The 17,618-nt window shown below is 45.1% G+C and overlaps 1 protein-coding gene across 10 annotated transcripts in view; it reads right to left on the bottom strand.

Annotated features, from left to right (window-relative positions):
- LOC135094753 (uncharacterized) overlaps nt 1–17,618 on the bottom strand; it is a 45,668-nt gene that overhangs the window by 19,125 nt on the left and 8,925 nt on the right. The window contains exon 2 of one of the 10 annotated variants that reach the window (XM_063995098.1): nt 12,099–13,123. The exons of the other annotated variants lie outside the window; for them this stretch is intronic. Coding sequence (XP_063851168.1) covers nt 12,283–12,918 — 636 coding nt within the window. The 5' untranslated portion in view covers nt 12,919–13,123 and the 3' untranslated portion in view covers nt 12,099–12,282. Of the gene's footprint in view, nt 1–12,098; nt 13,124–17,618 lie in introns of those variants that run through there. 10 annotated transcript variants of the gene reach the window in all.

The raw sequence follows: 17,618 nt of genomic DNA, 5'->3' as shown, positions 1-17,618 counted from the left end.
TAAAGGAAAAATGACGTGAAATACAGTCGAGTTATCGGGAATCACAGTAGCGGAGGAGCGTGTCAGATTTGTAATGCATGAAGGCCACGCCGCGTCAGCAACAATGGCGTGTTGACTGTGGTTGCTGTGGTTGTTGTCAGCTCACAGCAGTCACCCGCGAAACCGTCCACCAAAGGAACGTGAACAGCCAACAACAGCAACAACAACAACAACAACAACAACAGTAATAATAATAATGTCAGCCCTGCTTTCTTTGTGTAATAAAAAGCATACCAGAACAAAGTAATAAGTAGGAACACTACAAAAATGACCCGCTATCTCTAAAGCTGCTAAAAGAAGAAAGAAATGGACATAAGCCACAGGAAAAGTAAACCTGCATTCTTTTTTGTAATACGTGGCAGAGCAAAATAATCACACCGATGAAAAGAGGAGAGCTACTATTCCTAAAGCTGCTAAGTAAAGAAAAAGCCGCAAATATAAGCTACAGAAAGTTCTAACCTGCGTTGTCTTATAATATGGAGCACTGCAAATTCAAGGAAAAAAGAACAACAAAGATCCTTCTTACACTTTCTAAAACTGCAACACTGATATCAACTAGAAATGATATGATTTTTTTTTTTGTCTGTGATAAAAAGCATAGTAAAATAAAATAAAATAAAAAAAGAAGGAAAAGCAAGAATAATTCATGAGTGCGGAAGACAAATACAAGTATTAACTTGAAAGTAATGGAACTCCCTTTCTTTATTTAGTGAAGTGTGAAATAAATAGGAAATGATTCCTAAACCAGCAAGCAAAAGAAAATAAAACACACAAAGAAGTGATAAGTGTGGAGAACAAAGAAAGAGGAGGGAAAAAAAAAACCGAACATGAAAATACGTGTGGCCGTAATACAGATTATAAAAAGAATAAAAAAAAAACAAGCACAGAAAGAATATATAATCTTACACATCGTAAAAAAAGAGTATAACAAAGCGAAAGGTACAGAAAAAAAGAAGGAAGACACTGGTACACATAATATGAAGAACAAATTGATAAACATTATAATACAGAGGACAACAAACAAAAGAGGAGCAAGAAAAAAACGAGAAGGGAAACACCGGCACAGACAATATAAAGAATGAATGGGTCAACACACACACACACACACACACACACACAACAGGGAAAACAAAAACCAACAAAAAAAAAAGGATAAATACAGCAACACGACACAATCTTCCAGACAACTATCCCCTCTTCTTCAATGACACTCAACTGTCCCCCTCTTCTACACTGAACATCCTCGGTCTGTCCTTTACTTATAATCTGAACTGGAAACTTCACATCTCATCTCTAGCTAAAACGGCTTCTATGAAGTTAGGTGTTCTGAGACGTCTCCGCCAGTTTTTCTCACCCCCCCCAGCTGCTAACTCTGTACAAGGGCCTTATCCGTCCATGTATGGAGTATGCTTCACATGTCTGGGGGGGGTTCCACTCATACTGCTCTTCTAGACAGGGTGGAATCAAAAGCTTTTCGTCTCATCAACTCCTCTCCTCTAACTGACTGTCTTCAGCCTCTCTCTCACCGCCGCAATGTTGCATCTCTTGCTGTCTTCTACCGCTATTTTCATGCTAACTGCTCTTCTGATCTTGCTAACTGCATGCCTCCCCTCCTTCCGCGGCCTCGCTGCACAAGACTTTCTTCTTTCTCTCACTCCTATTCTGTCCACCTCTCTAACGCAAGAGTTAACCAGTATTCTCAATCATTCATCCCTTTCTCTGGTAAACTCTGGAACTCCTTGCCTGCTTCTGTATTTCCACCTTCCTATGACTTGAATTCCTTCAAGAGGGAGGTTTCAAGACACTTATCCACCAATTTTTGACCACTGCTTTGACCCTTTTAGGGACTGGCATTTCAGTGGGCATTTTTTTTATTAGATTTTTGTTGCCCTTGGCCAGTATCCTTCCTACATAAAAAAAAAAAAAAAAAAAAAAAAAAAACACATCAGCTTTAAGAAGCCGAAAGAATGTAGTGGCCATAAAATTAGGAAGATTGCAGGCATCAGACAATCTTGACAACACCTAATGATAGAACGCTGCCGGAGTGTAATGATGGTGAGTGTTGTGCTTAAGAGAAGCTAATGCACCATTGATTACACGTCGCTGTTCTTGAAGAGAGAGATTAAATCGTATTAAGAGAGAGAGAGAGAGAGAGAGAGAGAGAGAGAGAGAGAGAGAGAGAGAGAGAGAGAGAGAGAGAGAGAGAGAGAGAGAGAGAGAGAGAGAGAGAGAGAGAGAGAGAGAGAGAGAGAGGGAGGGAGGGAGGGAGGATGGGAGAGAGGGAGAGAGAATATCTGTATATAGCAGAAGGAACAACATAGGGAAGGAAAGAATAAAGGGAAGGGATAGAGAGAAAATGAGATGAATGTGGAGGGTAATAAAGGAAGAGGAAAGGGTGCGGCAGAAGGGAGAGGAAGGGGGAGAGACAGACAAGTAATTAGCTTCCACTTGGGCTGGCGAAGTAAAGCATGCCCTCCGCTATTTCTCTCATTTCCTCTTTCCTTTGCCTTCATTTTCCTCTTTTCTTTCCTTTCCTCTACATTTGTCTTTACTTTCCATCCAGTTGCCCTTCATCTCTCCTCTCCTTCACTTCCTCTCTCTCTCTCTCTCTCTCTCTCTCTCTCTCTCTCTCTCTCTCTCTCTCTCTCTCTCTCTCTCTCTCTCTTCTTTCTTTCTTATCTTCAACACCTTCCCTTTTTTTCGGTTTTTATCGCTCTTCGTTTCCTATTCTTTCTTTTTTTATGATCTCTCCTTTTCGTTCTTTTTTTTTTGTCGTTTATCTTACATTCCTTTATTTCTGTTCATTCTGTTCCCCTCATTCGTTCAGGTTTCTCAGTTTCTCGTTCTTTCTCATTACTTTATTTTCTATTTTCCCGTCTCGAACCACTTCCTCGTTTCCTATCTTTTTATTTTCCTTTCTCTATCTTATTTTCTCCTCCTCTTCCTATCTTCCATTCTATGCCTTTCAATATCCTTATTTCTTCTTTCTTCACTTCTTCTTCTTCAATAAATGGATTATTTATATTATAATGAGTACGTTTTTGTAAATTAATTACATATCTCGCTTATTTAGTTGCGTTTTTTTTTTTTAACGATAATGTTTGGATTAATGGAGTGTGGTGGAAGTGTAGATAACGGGGCGCCAGTGCTCACTCAGTGTGTGTGCCTTGATTTTTTCCTCTTCTTCTTCTTTTTTTTTCCTCCTCCTCCTCCTCCTCCTCCTCCTCCTCATGATCATTATTTTCATCTTTCTGCTTGTCATCGCCCTCCTTTGAATCATTCTTGTCTTCCTTGTCCTCCCACGCTTCGTCTTTGTTCTCGTCATCGTTCTTCTCCTCCACGTCATCTACGTATGATATCATATTTCTGTTGCTGTATAATAGATGGTCTAGTCACCACAAATATCCCTGTAAGAAACGACAAATCTACTTTTATTTATTTTCCATATGTGGTGGTCTTTTTCCTCCTCTTCCTCTTCTTCCACTTTCATCAATAATCTCCAAAGAGCCAACAAATCAGCAGCTCTTTGTTCCTCCTTTGTGTTTTATTATGCCCCTTCTGGAGAAACAAGGGAAAACAAAAGGCCAAGACTCCACCAACACCAACTCCGCAAAAAAAAAAAAAAAAAAAAACACGACCAGACACACTAGCAACAGTTTCCACCACACACCCACGTCTTATTTTCCCCCAGGACAACGCGATGGACACCCTACTTGCCTCTCGCATCTTTCCCCTCCATCACCACCTCATTCCCTCCCCGTCCCCAGCTCCCCAACACTCCTACGCCCCTGCTTCCCCGAGTATCACTTTCTTATGTTCTTCCTGCTCCTCTCCTTTCCTGCATAACGTCCTTCCCTGTGCCGATGCCTTGACCTCTCCTGGATCGATAGGGCGCGAGGGGAATGTGCGTATTGTATATAGGGTCGAGGGGAAGGTAGGAATGATTTGCTCCCTTACGCTATAACTAGGGCGGGAGCAAGTATGGTTAGTCTCCACCTGATCACTGCCGCTTGATGTGGTGGTCGTGGTGATGGATGGCGGCGAGGTGTTGGGCAAGGCAGGAAGCAAGGAAGGAAGGGATAAGGAGAAGACGAAGAAGGAAGAGGTGCATGAGGGTATGAGAGAGAGAGAAGAGGAAGAGGAGGGAAAGAGGTCCAAGATGACGAGACGGAGGTCGAACAAGAGAGAGAGAGAGAGAGAGAGAGAGAGAGAGAGAGAGAGAGAGAGAGAGAGAGAGCACAAACTTACATAACCTGAAACCAAGACAAAAAGTAAAGACTACACACTAAAGTGATAAAAGTGACGAGAGGAAAAAAAAAAAAAAATGAGAAAGGAAGAGTGAGATGAATGGCGCCCTACTTATTGTGTGGTTGTTAGCTAGTTGTGTGAACGAGTGAATGAGCGAGACTTGTGTGAGGCATGAATACGTGTATGAGTGAACGAGCTAGGCTTCAGTCATAAGTGTTAAGTGGAAGTGCGCGGCCTGGCGCCGGGAGATCACCTACCTCCAGCCTTCTGTTCACACCTTCTGTGAATAAACACCTGCACTGTTACCTGCGTTTCCTGTGCCCCTGCTGGTCAAGAGTCGAACATGGCGCAGTGAGTAGGATCAGGACAAGGCTGCAGTGGGTACGGCGCAGAATGGAGAAGCAGTTGGAGGCGCTGGCTGCCCTGCTAGCGCGACAGTCGGAGCAGAGTCAGGCTCTGCTAGCGCGACAGTCGGAGCAGAGTCAGGCTCGCGAGGAGCGTTTAACCCAGCTGCTGGAGAGAGTGGGGACACAAGCTCCCAGTCGCACCACGGCGAGCAATGAAGGCGAAACCACAGCCCGCAGCACGTCTACCCAGGGCGCGAGGTTCCCGACGTCCGCCACCATCATTCCTCACTTAACGGCGTCAGCATCTTTACGTGAGTTCGACACGTGGCGCCATAAGTTTGAAGGATACGTAACCCTCGCCAGGATAGACTGTCTCTCCCTGGCTGAGCAGAGGGCGGCACTCGCTGCTGTCCTAGACGACGAGTGGACCCGTACACTTCGCTACGGGATAAGCTTACCGAGAGACGCGGAGTTAAGAACCATCCTCGATGCAATGTGTGAGTACCTGCGAAGCCAGCGCAACATCATCATGGATAGAAGAGACTTCTACTCCCGCGTGCAAGAAACGCAAGAAGGTTTTGACGACTTTTTATGTGCTGTAAAGGAAATCGCCAATTTCTGTGACTTTTGCGACCAGTGCATAAACCATCAGCTGCGTGACAGAATTGTCGTTGGGACACGAGACGAAGTGGCTCTGAAACGCATGCTGGAAAACAAGAAACTCACCCTTGAAAACGCCATAGATATTTGCAGAGCATCAGAGAGCGCTAACCAGTGTAGTGCAGTACTAAGGGGCGGCTCTCACTCTTCGAGCCATGGTGTGAACGCTGTCTCGAACTACAGGAAGGGCAGTTTCGGGGGCTCAAGCCCCACGGGCTGTTATCGTTGTGGCAAAGATTGTCGCAGTGACAAAAGGGGATGCCAGGCAATAGATAAAGTGTGTCGTAACTGCGGGAAAAGAGGGCATTTTGCGAGTGTATGTCAGCAGACAGTGAGGAAACGACGAGGAGCTTCGAGGAGTTCCTCAACTGTCTCTCCTCATCGCGGTGCAGGCCCGAGGCGGGGAGCCAGTGCCAGTGTATACCAGCTCTTATCAGGCGTATACACAAAGACGGTGACGGCACGACCTGCGCCCCAGGTGCTCATTACCGCCACACATCCCGCTGGAAGAGACAAGATTACGTGGACTCCTGACTCTGGGGCCGAAACGACCGTTATTGGCCTCGACACGGCAACACTCCTTGGAATCCCGCCCTCCAGCTTGGCGCCCGCTGATGGTGATGGACTTTATGCTGCCGGTAATCACCCCCTCACCTGTGTAGGAACTTTCTCGTCGCACTTGCAACTGGGCGACAGGGAAGCTGAGACTGTTGTGAGCGTGGTGAAGGAGGTGAAGGGGGCGCTGCTTAGCTGGTACGATTCCATCGCTCTCGGAATCCTCCCCGAAGATTTTCCGGCTCAAATCCGACCGCTACGCAGGGAAGAACAGCACACCGGCAACAGCTCCATCAAGTACCCGACCGCCTCGCAGCCACCTCTATCTACGCACTGTGTGCCCGACGCCCTCTCACGTGCTCCAGTACAGGACCCAGTGGAGGAAGAGGATGCTGCTACTTCTGGTGACCTCGACCCTCTCCACTCAGCGGTCATCTCAGCGTTATCTGCCACCAATGAGGACGGCGTCCGCTTAGCACCACTCCAGGATCAGACTGTGGAAATGGTACGTGCCGCAGCAGCAAGAGACGGGGAGTACTGCTTGCTCAAGAACGTCATCATCGAGGGCTTCCCTGATCATTGCCACGACCTCGATCACCGCTTGCGTACGTACTGGCCGGTGCGCAGTCTGCTGGCCGTAGACGACGACCTGGTGGTTTACGGGCCGAGGCTTCTTATTCCTCACAGCCTCCGCCGAGAAACACTAGAGCGACTCCATGACAGTCATCAGGGGATGGAGCGCACCAAGCGACGGGCCCGACAAACGGTGTACTGGCCTGGTATGGACAGAGACGTTGAGAACGTCGTTTCTGGATGCTCACTATGCCGTCCACTCCTACCAAGCCAAGCCAACGAACCTCTCTGGCAGGACACGGACACACCCAGCAGGGTGTTTGAGTCAGTTTCTGCAGACTACTTCCACGCAGCAGGCCGTACATACCTCGTGTATGTAGATCGCTTGTCTGGGTGGCCTCACGTGTCTGCATGCTCACGTCCAGCATCGGCTGATCAGCTCGTTCGTGTCCTTCGGGGTGTGTTCGCCGACACGGGCGTGCCTGTTCTCCTGAGGACTGACGGTGGACCGCAGTTCACTTCTTCATCGGTACGGCGCTTCCTGGCTCGATGGGGGGTGGAGCATCGTGTATCTTCACCTCATTATCCACGCTCCAATGGTCACGCCGAGGCAGCGGTCAAGTCCGTGAAGAAGCTGATCCTCACGACCACACAGCAGGGACACCTGGACGAGGATGCGTTCGCTCGCGGGTTGCTGGAACTGCGCAACACTCCGAGGGCGGAAGGGCGATCACCAGCACAAGTCCTCTTCGGTCATCCTATGAGGTCCTGTGTCCCGGCTCATCATCGCTCATACGCTCAGCAGTGGCAGCGCGCTGCTGATGAGTGCGACGCCAAGGCAGAGCGACTGAGGAAGAAAGCGAAACTTCGCCACGACGCGTCCGCCCGTACTCTTCCTCTCCTGCACCTCGGTGGCCACGTCGACGTTCAAGATCACACGACAGGCCTCTGGGATCGCCTGGGTGTCATCGTGGCTGTTGGGCGAAGGAGAGACTACCTCATCAAGATGGGCAGCGGTCGCGTGATGTGGCGTAATAGAAGACACCTACGCCCACACAGACCTCTTGCTCCCCTTCCTGTCGAGCAGCACACCGCTCATGGCGGTGCAGCGCTTCAGCATCAGGGTCACGAGGAACACCACCATCCCGGCAGCCCGGAGCATCAGGGTAACGGGGTACACCGTGGCCGAGAGCAACCAGAGCGTCGAAGCAGCCGACAGCGTAGGGAGCCGAGACGACTGCAGGTGCGGTGGCACCGTAGCACCTACGATTAGTCGTACGTGTTCATTGTACGCTGTGTTTGTTTTGTGTATATGTACCGTGTTTTCTGTACTTCAATCATTGTAACTTTGTTTCATGTGTTACGGTAGCCATAACAAAGATAAGGAATCTTCCTTATGTCTCGGGGGAGGTGTGTGGTTGTTAGCTAGTTGTGTGAACGAGTGAATGAGCGAGACTTGTGTGAGGCATGAATACGTGTATGAGTGAACGAGCTAGGCTTCAGTCATAAGTGTTAAGTGGAAGTGCGCGGCCTGGCGCCGGGAGATCACCTACCTCCAGCCTTCTGTTCACACCTTCTGTGAATAAACACCTGCACTGTTACCTGCGTTTCCTGTGCCCCTGCTGGTCAAGAGTCGAACACTTATCACAGAGGACCACTGAGTACACCATTCACAGCGCGCCCTTCAGGTTACTTCCCCCTAGCGAGTAATAAATAATGAGGCGCAACAACAAATATTCCTCCCCACAGCGAGACCAACACAACGACACACAAACACACACCAAACCAGTGGCAGGAGTTATCAACCTTCCACCTACTGCTCCACACACCACCCACTTCGCTCCTCTCCACCCGCTCCACCTACGCCCTCCAAAACAAGAGGGGAGAAATAAGAGACAATTTTTCATTCCGTGAGTTGGAGACAGATGTGAATTTACGAGGAAACGGAATTACCTCCCCAGATTTTTTCTCCCCCTCCCTCTCTCCCCCTTAACGTGATTGCTATGTAAAAAAAAAAAAAAAAAAAAATTCTGAAGACAACGTAAAGCTGTCACAGAAGCGGCGAGGGGAAGGTAAGGGGAGAAACCAGCTTGTGAGGGGGAGTGAGGGGAGTGAGGGAGATATTTGAGCTGTTAGGTTAGGGTGAAAATAGAAAGCAGAGGGTAAGGGAGAGGCTGAAGGTGAGGAGGAAGATAAGAAGACGTAGGAGAAAGAGGAGGAGGAGGAGGAGGAGGAGGAGGAGAATGAGAATGAATATGAGGTGTTTATCATGAAGTAAACAACGTGATGATAAAAAAAAAAATGCCTGAGAAAAGTCATTGCAAATTCTTCCATTGAGAAATAATAAATTGCTCCAGAAAGGGTTTGCTCTTAATGATTCAAAGTAAAGAAGGACTTATTGAAATTTATGTTGGCTGATGTGATATTATTATAAGGTAGCCAGATATAGTGCCTCGTCCCTTGTAATATATTTGACCAGAACTGTTGAAATAAACATGAGAGAGAGAGAGAGAGAGAGAGAGAGAGAGAGAGAGAGAGAGAGAGAGAGAGAGAGAGAGAGAGAGAGAGAGAGAGAGAGAGAGAGAGAGAGAGAGAGAGAGAAACTACAATGAGTGAAAAGAATGAAAAAAATGTGAAAGAAAATAGGAAAAAAATGAAAAGTAAACAAGAAAGAGGAAGGAAAAAGAGAGAAGAGAGAGAGAGGCAATGAGAGTGAGAGGTGTAATAGAGAGGTGAACAGCGAAAGAAAGGAAATGGAAGAGAAAGAATAAAAGAATAAGAGGGAGGAAAAGAGAAAGAAGACTGATAAAGAGACAAGATGGAAGAAAAGAGAGAAAAGAGAGAGAGAAGGAGGAAGAGAAATTAAGGAACTGTGACTGAAAATTGAATCAGAATAGAAAAAAAGAGAGAGAAGAGTGAAAGAGAGAGAAGAATGGAAGAAGAGTAAGAGGAAGGGAGAGGAATGGAGGGAAGGAGTGAGGAAGGGTGACTTTAAGTGCTTATTTAGCTGAGTCAGGGAGGTCAGGGAGGCTAGGAGGATCAGGCAAAGGGAGAGGTCAGGGGGAGGTCATGGGGAGGTCAATAAAACCATCAGGACGATAAGTAGTAAGTCTTCCCCCCCTCCCCTCCTTGCCACGTGCCTTCCTGACCCTCCCTGTGACACTTGCCATTGATCCTTTCACTCCCTCACCTCTCCCTCACACCCTCCCACACCATAATCCTCTCCCTGTAACGTGTTGATACCTTCCCTAATGGCCTCATACTTATTGACTCTTTATTTTATTTGATATTCACTGTTACTGACTGTCCGATACTTTGATCTTCCCTTCCCAGTCCTTAACACTTCTTTTTTTTTTTTCCTGACACTCGTAACTGATCCTTTTCGTTCTGTTCCCTTTTATGTTGCTCTGAAAAGCTCCTCATGTTCCCTGATGCAAGAATATCGATGCACACTGATACTTTGAGCTTTCCATATCTCTCTTTAATATTCTCGTTTTTTTTTTTTTTTTCCTGACACTAATACCTGATACATTTAATTCCATTCCCTTGTATCATGATGTTCTTTCGCGTTCCTGCCTGAAGAACAACATATGTATAACTAATATACAAATTATTATTTTTTTTTTAAGTATATCTATTAAATGTTATCTTTAGTTTGCGTTTTAAATAATTTGTGTTTGATAAGATTCAATTGTGGTTTCTTTTTCCTTTCTTTCAGTATTTGCTAAGTTGAGAATGAGTGTTTTTTATCTGTGCACCAAATTACTACTACTTTTTTTTTCAATTACGGCTTATTTTTTTCTTTCTTTTCAGTATTTGCTAAGTTGAGAATGAGTGTTTTTATCCGTGCACCAAATTACTACTTTTTTTTTTCAATTTCGTCTTATTTTTTCCTTCCCTTCAGTATTTGCTAAGTTAAGAATGGATATTTTTTTTATCTGAGCACCAAATTACTACTACTACTCTTTTTTTTTTTTTTTCAATTTCGGCTTAATTTTCCTTCCCTTTCAGCATTTGCTAAGTTGAGAATGAGTGTTTTTTATCTGTGCACCAAATTACTACTTTTTTTTTCTTTTTACAATTTCGGCTTATTTTTTCCTTCCCTTTCAGTATTTGCTAAGTTGAGAATGAGTGTTTTTATCTGAGCACCAAATGACTACTACTTTTGTAGGCTGCCTCCTCCTCCAACGTGCTCGGGTCTTCTGCGCCTCCCTCAGTCACACCCAATACAGGCATGTCCTCTTTCACTGCATCCATGAAGCTTCTCTTGGGTTTTTCCTCTCTTTCTTCCTGCCGTGTATTGTCAGATATATGAGTTATATCTAAATTACTTTATTTGACCATTAGAGTTTCATCGTTGTCTGTCACAAATTTTCAGTTCTCAGTCACATTGTTTTTCTAAGTCCACTTCTAATATTTTCACTACAAGCATGGAATTCGGATTTTTTTTTTTTTTTTTTTTAGCTTTCCTGTTTCGCGTCTCTCAATGTTTTCGCCACATTTTTTTTTTTTTTCACACAGTTCACGAAGTGACTCCAGGCACTTCTCTTCTACATCCACCTCTGAACATTTCACTGGAGTCACGAAATTGGAAACCCTACTATTTTTTATCCCGTTTCTTCCTTATGGGTGCCAAGTAAAGATTTCACACAGAGCGTAGTGGAGGTTTTAATTCAAGCAATAATCGCAGCAATGCACATTTAAACACTATACTAGAAACTGGAAAATATACTGTTTTAATCTGTGTTCTTCCTTCAGCACAGTGATTTTCATTAACGGTCTCCTGTCACAGTGGAAATGTTAATACGAGTAATAGTAACAACAGGTTCTTTAATTGATGCCTTTCCTCCCTTGTCGGTGTTAGTAAATATTCTATGCAGGTGATTTTTGTGAGCTGTTACACATTCCAGCGACAGTTTTAATACGACCAATAACAACAACAATCACTTAATCCTCTCCCCTTACTGGTAACACTCCCTTCCCTCTCCCTTCCCACCACCCATATCTCAGCACGTGGCATCCCTCCCTCCCTCTCCCCTCTCTCCCTATCTTACTTTCTCTCCTCCGTCCCTCCCTGTAGCGCGTTTTCCCCCTCCCTCTCTCTCCCTCCCTCCCTCCCTGATGACGTCACTGCTCGCCTTCCTTCTCCCTAACGACGTCGCTTCCGGGAGGGAGAGAAAGTGAGGGAAGAAAGGGAGAGGAAGAAGGGAAGGACTGCAGCTACGAGGGAGGGAAGGAGGGATAAAAGGAATAAGAAAGGGAAAGGAAGAAGGAAAGGAGGAAGAGGATAAGTGGAGAAAAGAAGGAAAGGGAGAATTTTAGAGTAAGGGAGTGTGAGAGTGGAAGAGTGAAGAAGATAGGATGGTGAGGGAAGTGAGGGTGATGATTGTGATGGTGGTGAAGGTGAAGATAGAGAAGGAAGAGGAATAGGGAAGGAGTTGGGAAGGAAGAAGTGAAAAAAAATGGACAAGGAGAAAAGGAGAAGCAAAAGAAAAAGGATAAAGATAAAGAGCTCTTTAACACCACACCGCTCTTTAACACGCCCCGCGGGGCGGGGCGTGTTAAAGAGCGGTGTGGTCACTCGTGTTATAATGAAGCTTTGTTAAGTGTTAGTGATCTGTGTGTGTGTGTGTGTGTGTGTGTGTGTGTGTGTGTGTGTGTGTGTGTGTGTGTGTGTGTGTGTGTGTGTGTAATAATAATAATAATAATAATAATAATAATAATAATAACAATAATAATAATAATAATAATAATAATAATAAACGGTTTATTATTTAGGCAGTTAACAAAGTGAAAATGTACAGAGGGGATGGGGAAATACTTAACATTAATCCTAAAGGTAAGTCTAATCTAGAAGAGACTATTGATTGATGGCTCGCACCATGGTGGGAATCGCACTGAGTCTGTACCGGTCAGTGCGCGGCGCCTTTAGGGGCGTTATCTTGTTGTGGTGTCTGGTGGCACGGGTCGGGGGAGGCGCGTCAGGCGGCAGCATGTTTCTGAGACGTGGGTGATGCAGTAGTCCCCTCCCAAACTTCTCCAGAGCCTCTCGGTGCCTGGTGGATAGTCTGGACAGACTCAGGGTGGTCAGGGCTTCTTCATAGGTGGTGTAGGCAGGGCCAAGGATGACCCTGCACGCCCTTTTCTGCACACTCTCTAGCTGTAGCTGTTGAGTGTGTGTGAGGGAGGAGGACCACGCTGGGGAGGCGTACATGAGTTTGGGGAGGATGAAGATAAGGTACACCCCCCTTAACTCATCTGTCGGCGTCCCCAGCGACCTGAGTCTGCGCAGCATGTACAGCCTGTAGGTAGCTGATCTCACGGTGCTGGCGACATGCTGCTTCCAGGTCAGCTGGTCATCCACCGTGACTCCGAGAAGCTTGGCACATCGGACCACCTGGAGGGGGTGAGGGCCCACTGTGAGCCGGGGAGGGGGCACTGGTACAGAGGAGGTACAGAAATGCATCACCACAGTTTTGCTGTGGTTGATGGTCATCCTGCTCTCCTCCGTCCACGTCTGCAGTCGCTCCAGAATTGCTTGCAGTGGCGAGTAGTCCGGGTTCTTGGTGGATTCTGGGACGCCCACGGTACAGTCGTCCACATACTTCCAGCGATGGGGGGGTGTCAGTGAGGGCGTCGTTAATGAGGAGGAGGAAGCATAGAGGACCCATCTTGGTCCCCTGGGAGACCCCACATGTCAGCTGTTGGTAATTAGAGACAGAGCCCTGATAGCGAACGGCCTGACGCCTCCCTGTGAGGAAGTGTGTGTGTGTGTGTGTGTGTGTGTGTGTGTGTGTGTGTGTGTGTCGAGATATCAAGCGTGCACACTCACTCACTCACTCAGACACTCACACACACACACACACACACACACACACACACACACACACACACACACACTCATCCTTTCGCAACCACACTAATCTTAATTACACCAATATTTTCCTCGTGTAGTTTTGCTTATCAGTAAACAAGGTGTCTATCAATATCATCAGTGCCATCATAACATGTAATTTTCAAAGAGATTACCAACACCCCAAAAACTACATTAGCTGAATTATTCTTTCTTTTTCTCTTTTTTTTTTAGCTTGTCCTTTTTATTTTTGAGGGAGTGTTTATTATTTTTATTTTATTTTTTTTTCATTTTCTTGTTTTTGCGTCTTTCGTCTGTTCCCTTCACGTGTATTAAAAAAAAAAAAACAGGAAGAGGAGGACGAGGTGGAGGAGGAGGAAAGGGAAACTGACGAGGAAGAGGGCGAGAAAAAAATACAAGAGTGGAGGAAATTTTGAACGTGAAAACAGAAAACAACAACAACAACAACAACAACAACAACAACAACAACAACAACAACGAGACGAAGATGATGATGATGATAATGATGATGATGATGATGATGACAATAAAAAGTATAGAAGGCGGAGGAGAAAAAGAAGAACGAGAACGAACAGGAACAACAACAAAAACAAGAAGAAAACAAGAAAAAAGAAAAAAAAAGAAACTAAAAAAAAAATTAGGAGGAAGAGGAGGAGGAGGAGGAGGCGGCGGCGGCGGCGGCGGCGACGGCTATCTGTGTTACCAGATCAGGCTGACATGACCCGCGGGAGCAACAATCTGCTACACACTGTGAGGACCGCTGGACCGTGACTCTCCCTCCCTCTCACTCCTCTCCCCTCTCCCTCTCTCTTCAGGCCTACGTGGGAGAGAAACTGGTGATAATGTATTCAATGAGTGGTATGAAATCAGCGATCTCTCTCTCTCTCTCTCTCTCTCTCTCTCTCTCTCTCTCTCTCTCTCTCTCTCTCTCTCTCTCTCTTTCGCTGGATGGCGACCTTAATGCACATGATGGGAAAAAATTCTGATAAACACCAATAATTTACTGTCTCTCTCTCTCTCTCTCTCTCTCTCTCTCTCTCTCTCTCTCTCTCTCTCTCTCTCTCTCTCTCTCTCTCTCTCTCTCTCTCTCTCTCTCTCTCTAATGCATTAAGGGGTTCTCGTGAAATATACGTATATGTTATGTTTTCAAGAGTGCTTTTTTAATTTTTTCAGGATTGTAGAGAGAGAAACAATGGCTTAAATCTTGATCAAGTTAGATTTACGCTTTCACTTGTCTCCAGTGAGGCGTCTGTTTAAAGAGGGATCTGATAGGTCATTCATTGCCACAGAGAATACAAGAAGGGTGACGTAAGCAAAATTCTCAAGGTCAGTAGTCATGATAGGATAAGAAGATTAAGAGGAGATTGATGAGATCTTTCTGTGGTAGTGGCGATGTATCAAGGCTAAACAAACGAAATTCTCAAGACCAGTAGTCAGGATAGGACAAAAAAAGATTAAGAAGAGATTGATGAGGTCTTTCTGTGGTACTGGTGACGTAAATAATGGTAACAAACGAAATTCTCAAGGTCAGTAATCAAGATGGGATAAGAAATAACGGGTTCAAGCTTGTAATAGTTAGAGATGAGAATCCTACTGATCATCTATGTGGCCTTTGAAAACAGTCCTGCTGAGAGGCCAAGGCGCTTCAACATGCAGGCTGCGTGCAACACTCCTTCCAAATTATGCTGATATTCTCCAGTACTGTTATTATTATTATTGCAGTTTTTTTTCTTCTTTTTATTACCTCTTGTGATGTGTTTGAAGTGTGTGTGTGTGTGTGTGTGTGTGTTATCCATCACTATCCACTACCTTAAAACCGTTGATATTCATTCTGTTCCTTTTTTTTTTAATGACAAAGTTTCTTCACCATCATAATTCATTATTTTCGCAATTTAGTTAAAATATTTGTTTTCTTACTTATATGTCATGTGTATCTACTAAAAGCAAATATATAACTGTTTACGCATCTACTCGTACATGAACACGTTTTGAGGGCGTAAGGGAAGCTGCAAGAAGCCTTCAGGCCTACACGTGGCAGGTCCTCAGTAAAACATCCCTGGCAGTCTCCACCTCTCATCCCTATTCATTAATTTACTTTGTCTTCTTTTGAGCCTCTCTTTCAACTGGACTCTAATGGCCTGACTACCGAGCTTCACCTAGTCACCCACCACGCTGCTTGAGAAAAAGTTTATTCACTTATGTTTGTTTATTAATATAGTTATTCATCAGTCTGTTTACTCGAATCACTTACGTTTCATTATTTTTAACCTTGCCTTTTTTTGTATTTAGTTATTTATTCACTAATTGGCTAATCAATCTATCAAGCTTCCATGTTACTTAATCCTTGTATTAACGCATTTTATTCATTTGATTCCCTATTCATTTTTCCATCCAGACATCTTACCCAGTTATTCTATTTCACTTACTGACTCCTTATCTATTGATCTATTCACCAATTTACTTCATTCACCTTCTCGTATCTGCATCTGTGTCTTTCATTCACTTGTTGACTCCTCTATCTATCTCTCCACCAGTTTATCCTATTCACTTACTCGTATTTATATTTATCAGTCTCTCTCCCACCGCCCCGCCTCCCGCGCCCTCCCACCCTCGACCACATCGCACACACCATACACTTACCGATTTCAAACTCTGTCTATTACTTTCTCAGGCTGTCTGACTCGCAATCTACCTAGCATGTCATTGTACCTCTCTCTCTCTCTCTCTCTCTCTCTCTCTCTCTCTCTCTCTCTCTCTCTCTCTCTCTCTCTCTCTCTCTTCCTACCCACCCATGACTCTCTCTCTCCCTTCGCTTCTCCTTCCCACCAGTAATTCTCTCCCTCCCACCATAACTCTCTCTCTTCCTCTCCCTCGCTCCCTTCACAGTCTCCCCTCTCCCTCCTCTCCCTAGGTCAGATACATCACAATAATTGCCCTTGCCTCACAATTTCTCCTTTTAAAAACATTTTACAAAATAAAAGGACGAACAAGGCCTCTTTTTCTCTACTCGTCCTCCTCCTCCTCCTTCTCCTCCTCCTCTTCTTCCTCCTGCTTCTCCTCCTCCTCCTCCTCTCCCTCAGTTAAAAGAGAGTAGCCGGGCTTGAAATATCGCCGCTTTGTGTTTGACTAGCCAATGTTTCACTCCACGTGCGCCTCGCTCCAAGACGCTGCCCCACTAAGCCTTAAACAGCCGCCGGAGACTCAGGCGCGGCTAGGCAGGGCGTAAACACGGATTAAATCAAGCTTGTGGACTTTGCATGTAACACTCCTTAGCCCCCCGACGCTGCGCTGCGAGGGTTACTGGGCTTATTACGTGTTATTAAGGGTGTCTAGAAGAATGATTTGGGGTTGTGTCGTTATGATAAAGGGTTTGGTGTAAAAAAGATGGGTATACTAGACGATAAAGGGTTTAGATGTTGGATTAAATCAGGGTTATGTACTTTGAACGCTGCGAGAGTCAGTGGGCTCGTCTGGGCTTATTAGGAGAGTGATTTGAGCTTGTGTGGTTATGATAAAGGGTGTGGTGAGGGAAAAAAGGGATGTACAAAAGGAAAAAAATAGGATTGTTTTGGGTTACATCAGGCTTGTGGTCTTTGCATACAACTCTCCTTTGCCCTGTGACGCTAGCTACGAGGGTTATTGGGCTTGTTTTGGTTTATCTGGACTTATAAGGCTTGTTAGAGCTTGTTTGAGTTTCTTAAGGTGGTTCAATAGTGATTTGACTTATCTAAACTAGTTAGGTCTCCTTAGGGCGGTCTGGTAGTGATCTGAGCTTGTGTGTGTGTGTGTGTGTGTGTGTGTGTTAAAGGAGAGAATTTTCCTGGAATGTTCTGAAATAGATTGAAGGAAAAGAGGAAGAAGTTAATGAATAAAAGTTTTCCTGAAATAGCCTGAAGGAAGAGAGGGAGGGAGGAGAGACAAGTTAATCGAGAGAAGTTTTGTTGGGATGGCCTTGAATAGACTGAAAGAAGGAAGGGTGGACAGGTGGTGGTAGTGGTGGTGGTGGTGGTGGTGGTTGCGGCGGCGATGGTGGTTGTGGTTGTGTATATGGGAGAAGAGAAGCAGTTTACGTGATGTAAAGAGAAGAAGAATGATGTTTGGGTTTAATGGACGCAATGAATCAAAGAAAATATTATAGAGAATTGGAAAATATATTGTATGAGTGAATGTTTTCTCAGTAGTTTATGATGGAATTGTGAGGAAAATCAAAGAGTATTTTATTATTATAGAAAAAATACGAAGAATTATGTGAAATCACACACACACACACACACAGAGAGAGAGAGAGAGAGAGAGAGAGAGAGAGAGAGAGAGAGAGAGAG

Source organism: Scylla paramamosain, chromosome 46 (assembly GCF_035594125.1).
Source record: "Scylla paramamosain isolate STU-SP2022 chromosome 46, ASM3559412v1, whole genome shotgun sequence".
NCBI lineage: Eukaryota > Metazoa > Arthropoda > Malacostraca > Decapoda > Portunidae > Scylla > Scylla paramamosain.
Note: the sequence above shows the minus strand (reverse complement) of the source record. Positions and strands in the feature narration are given on the sequence as shown.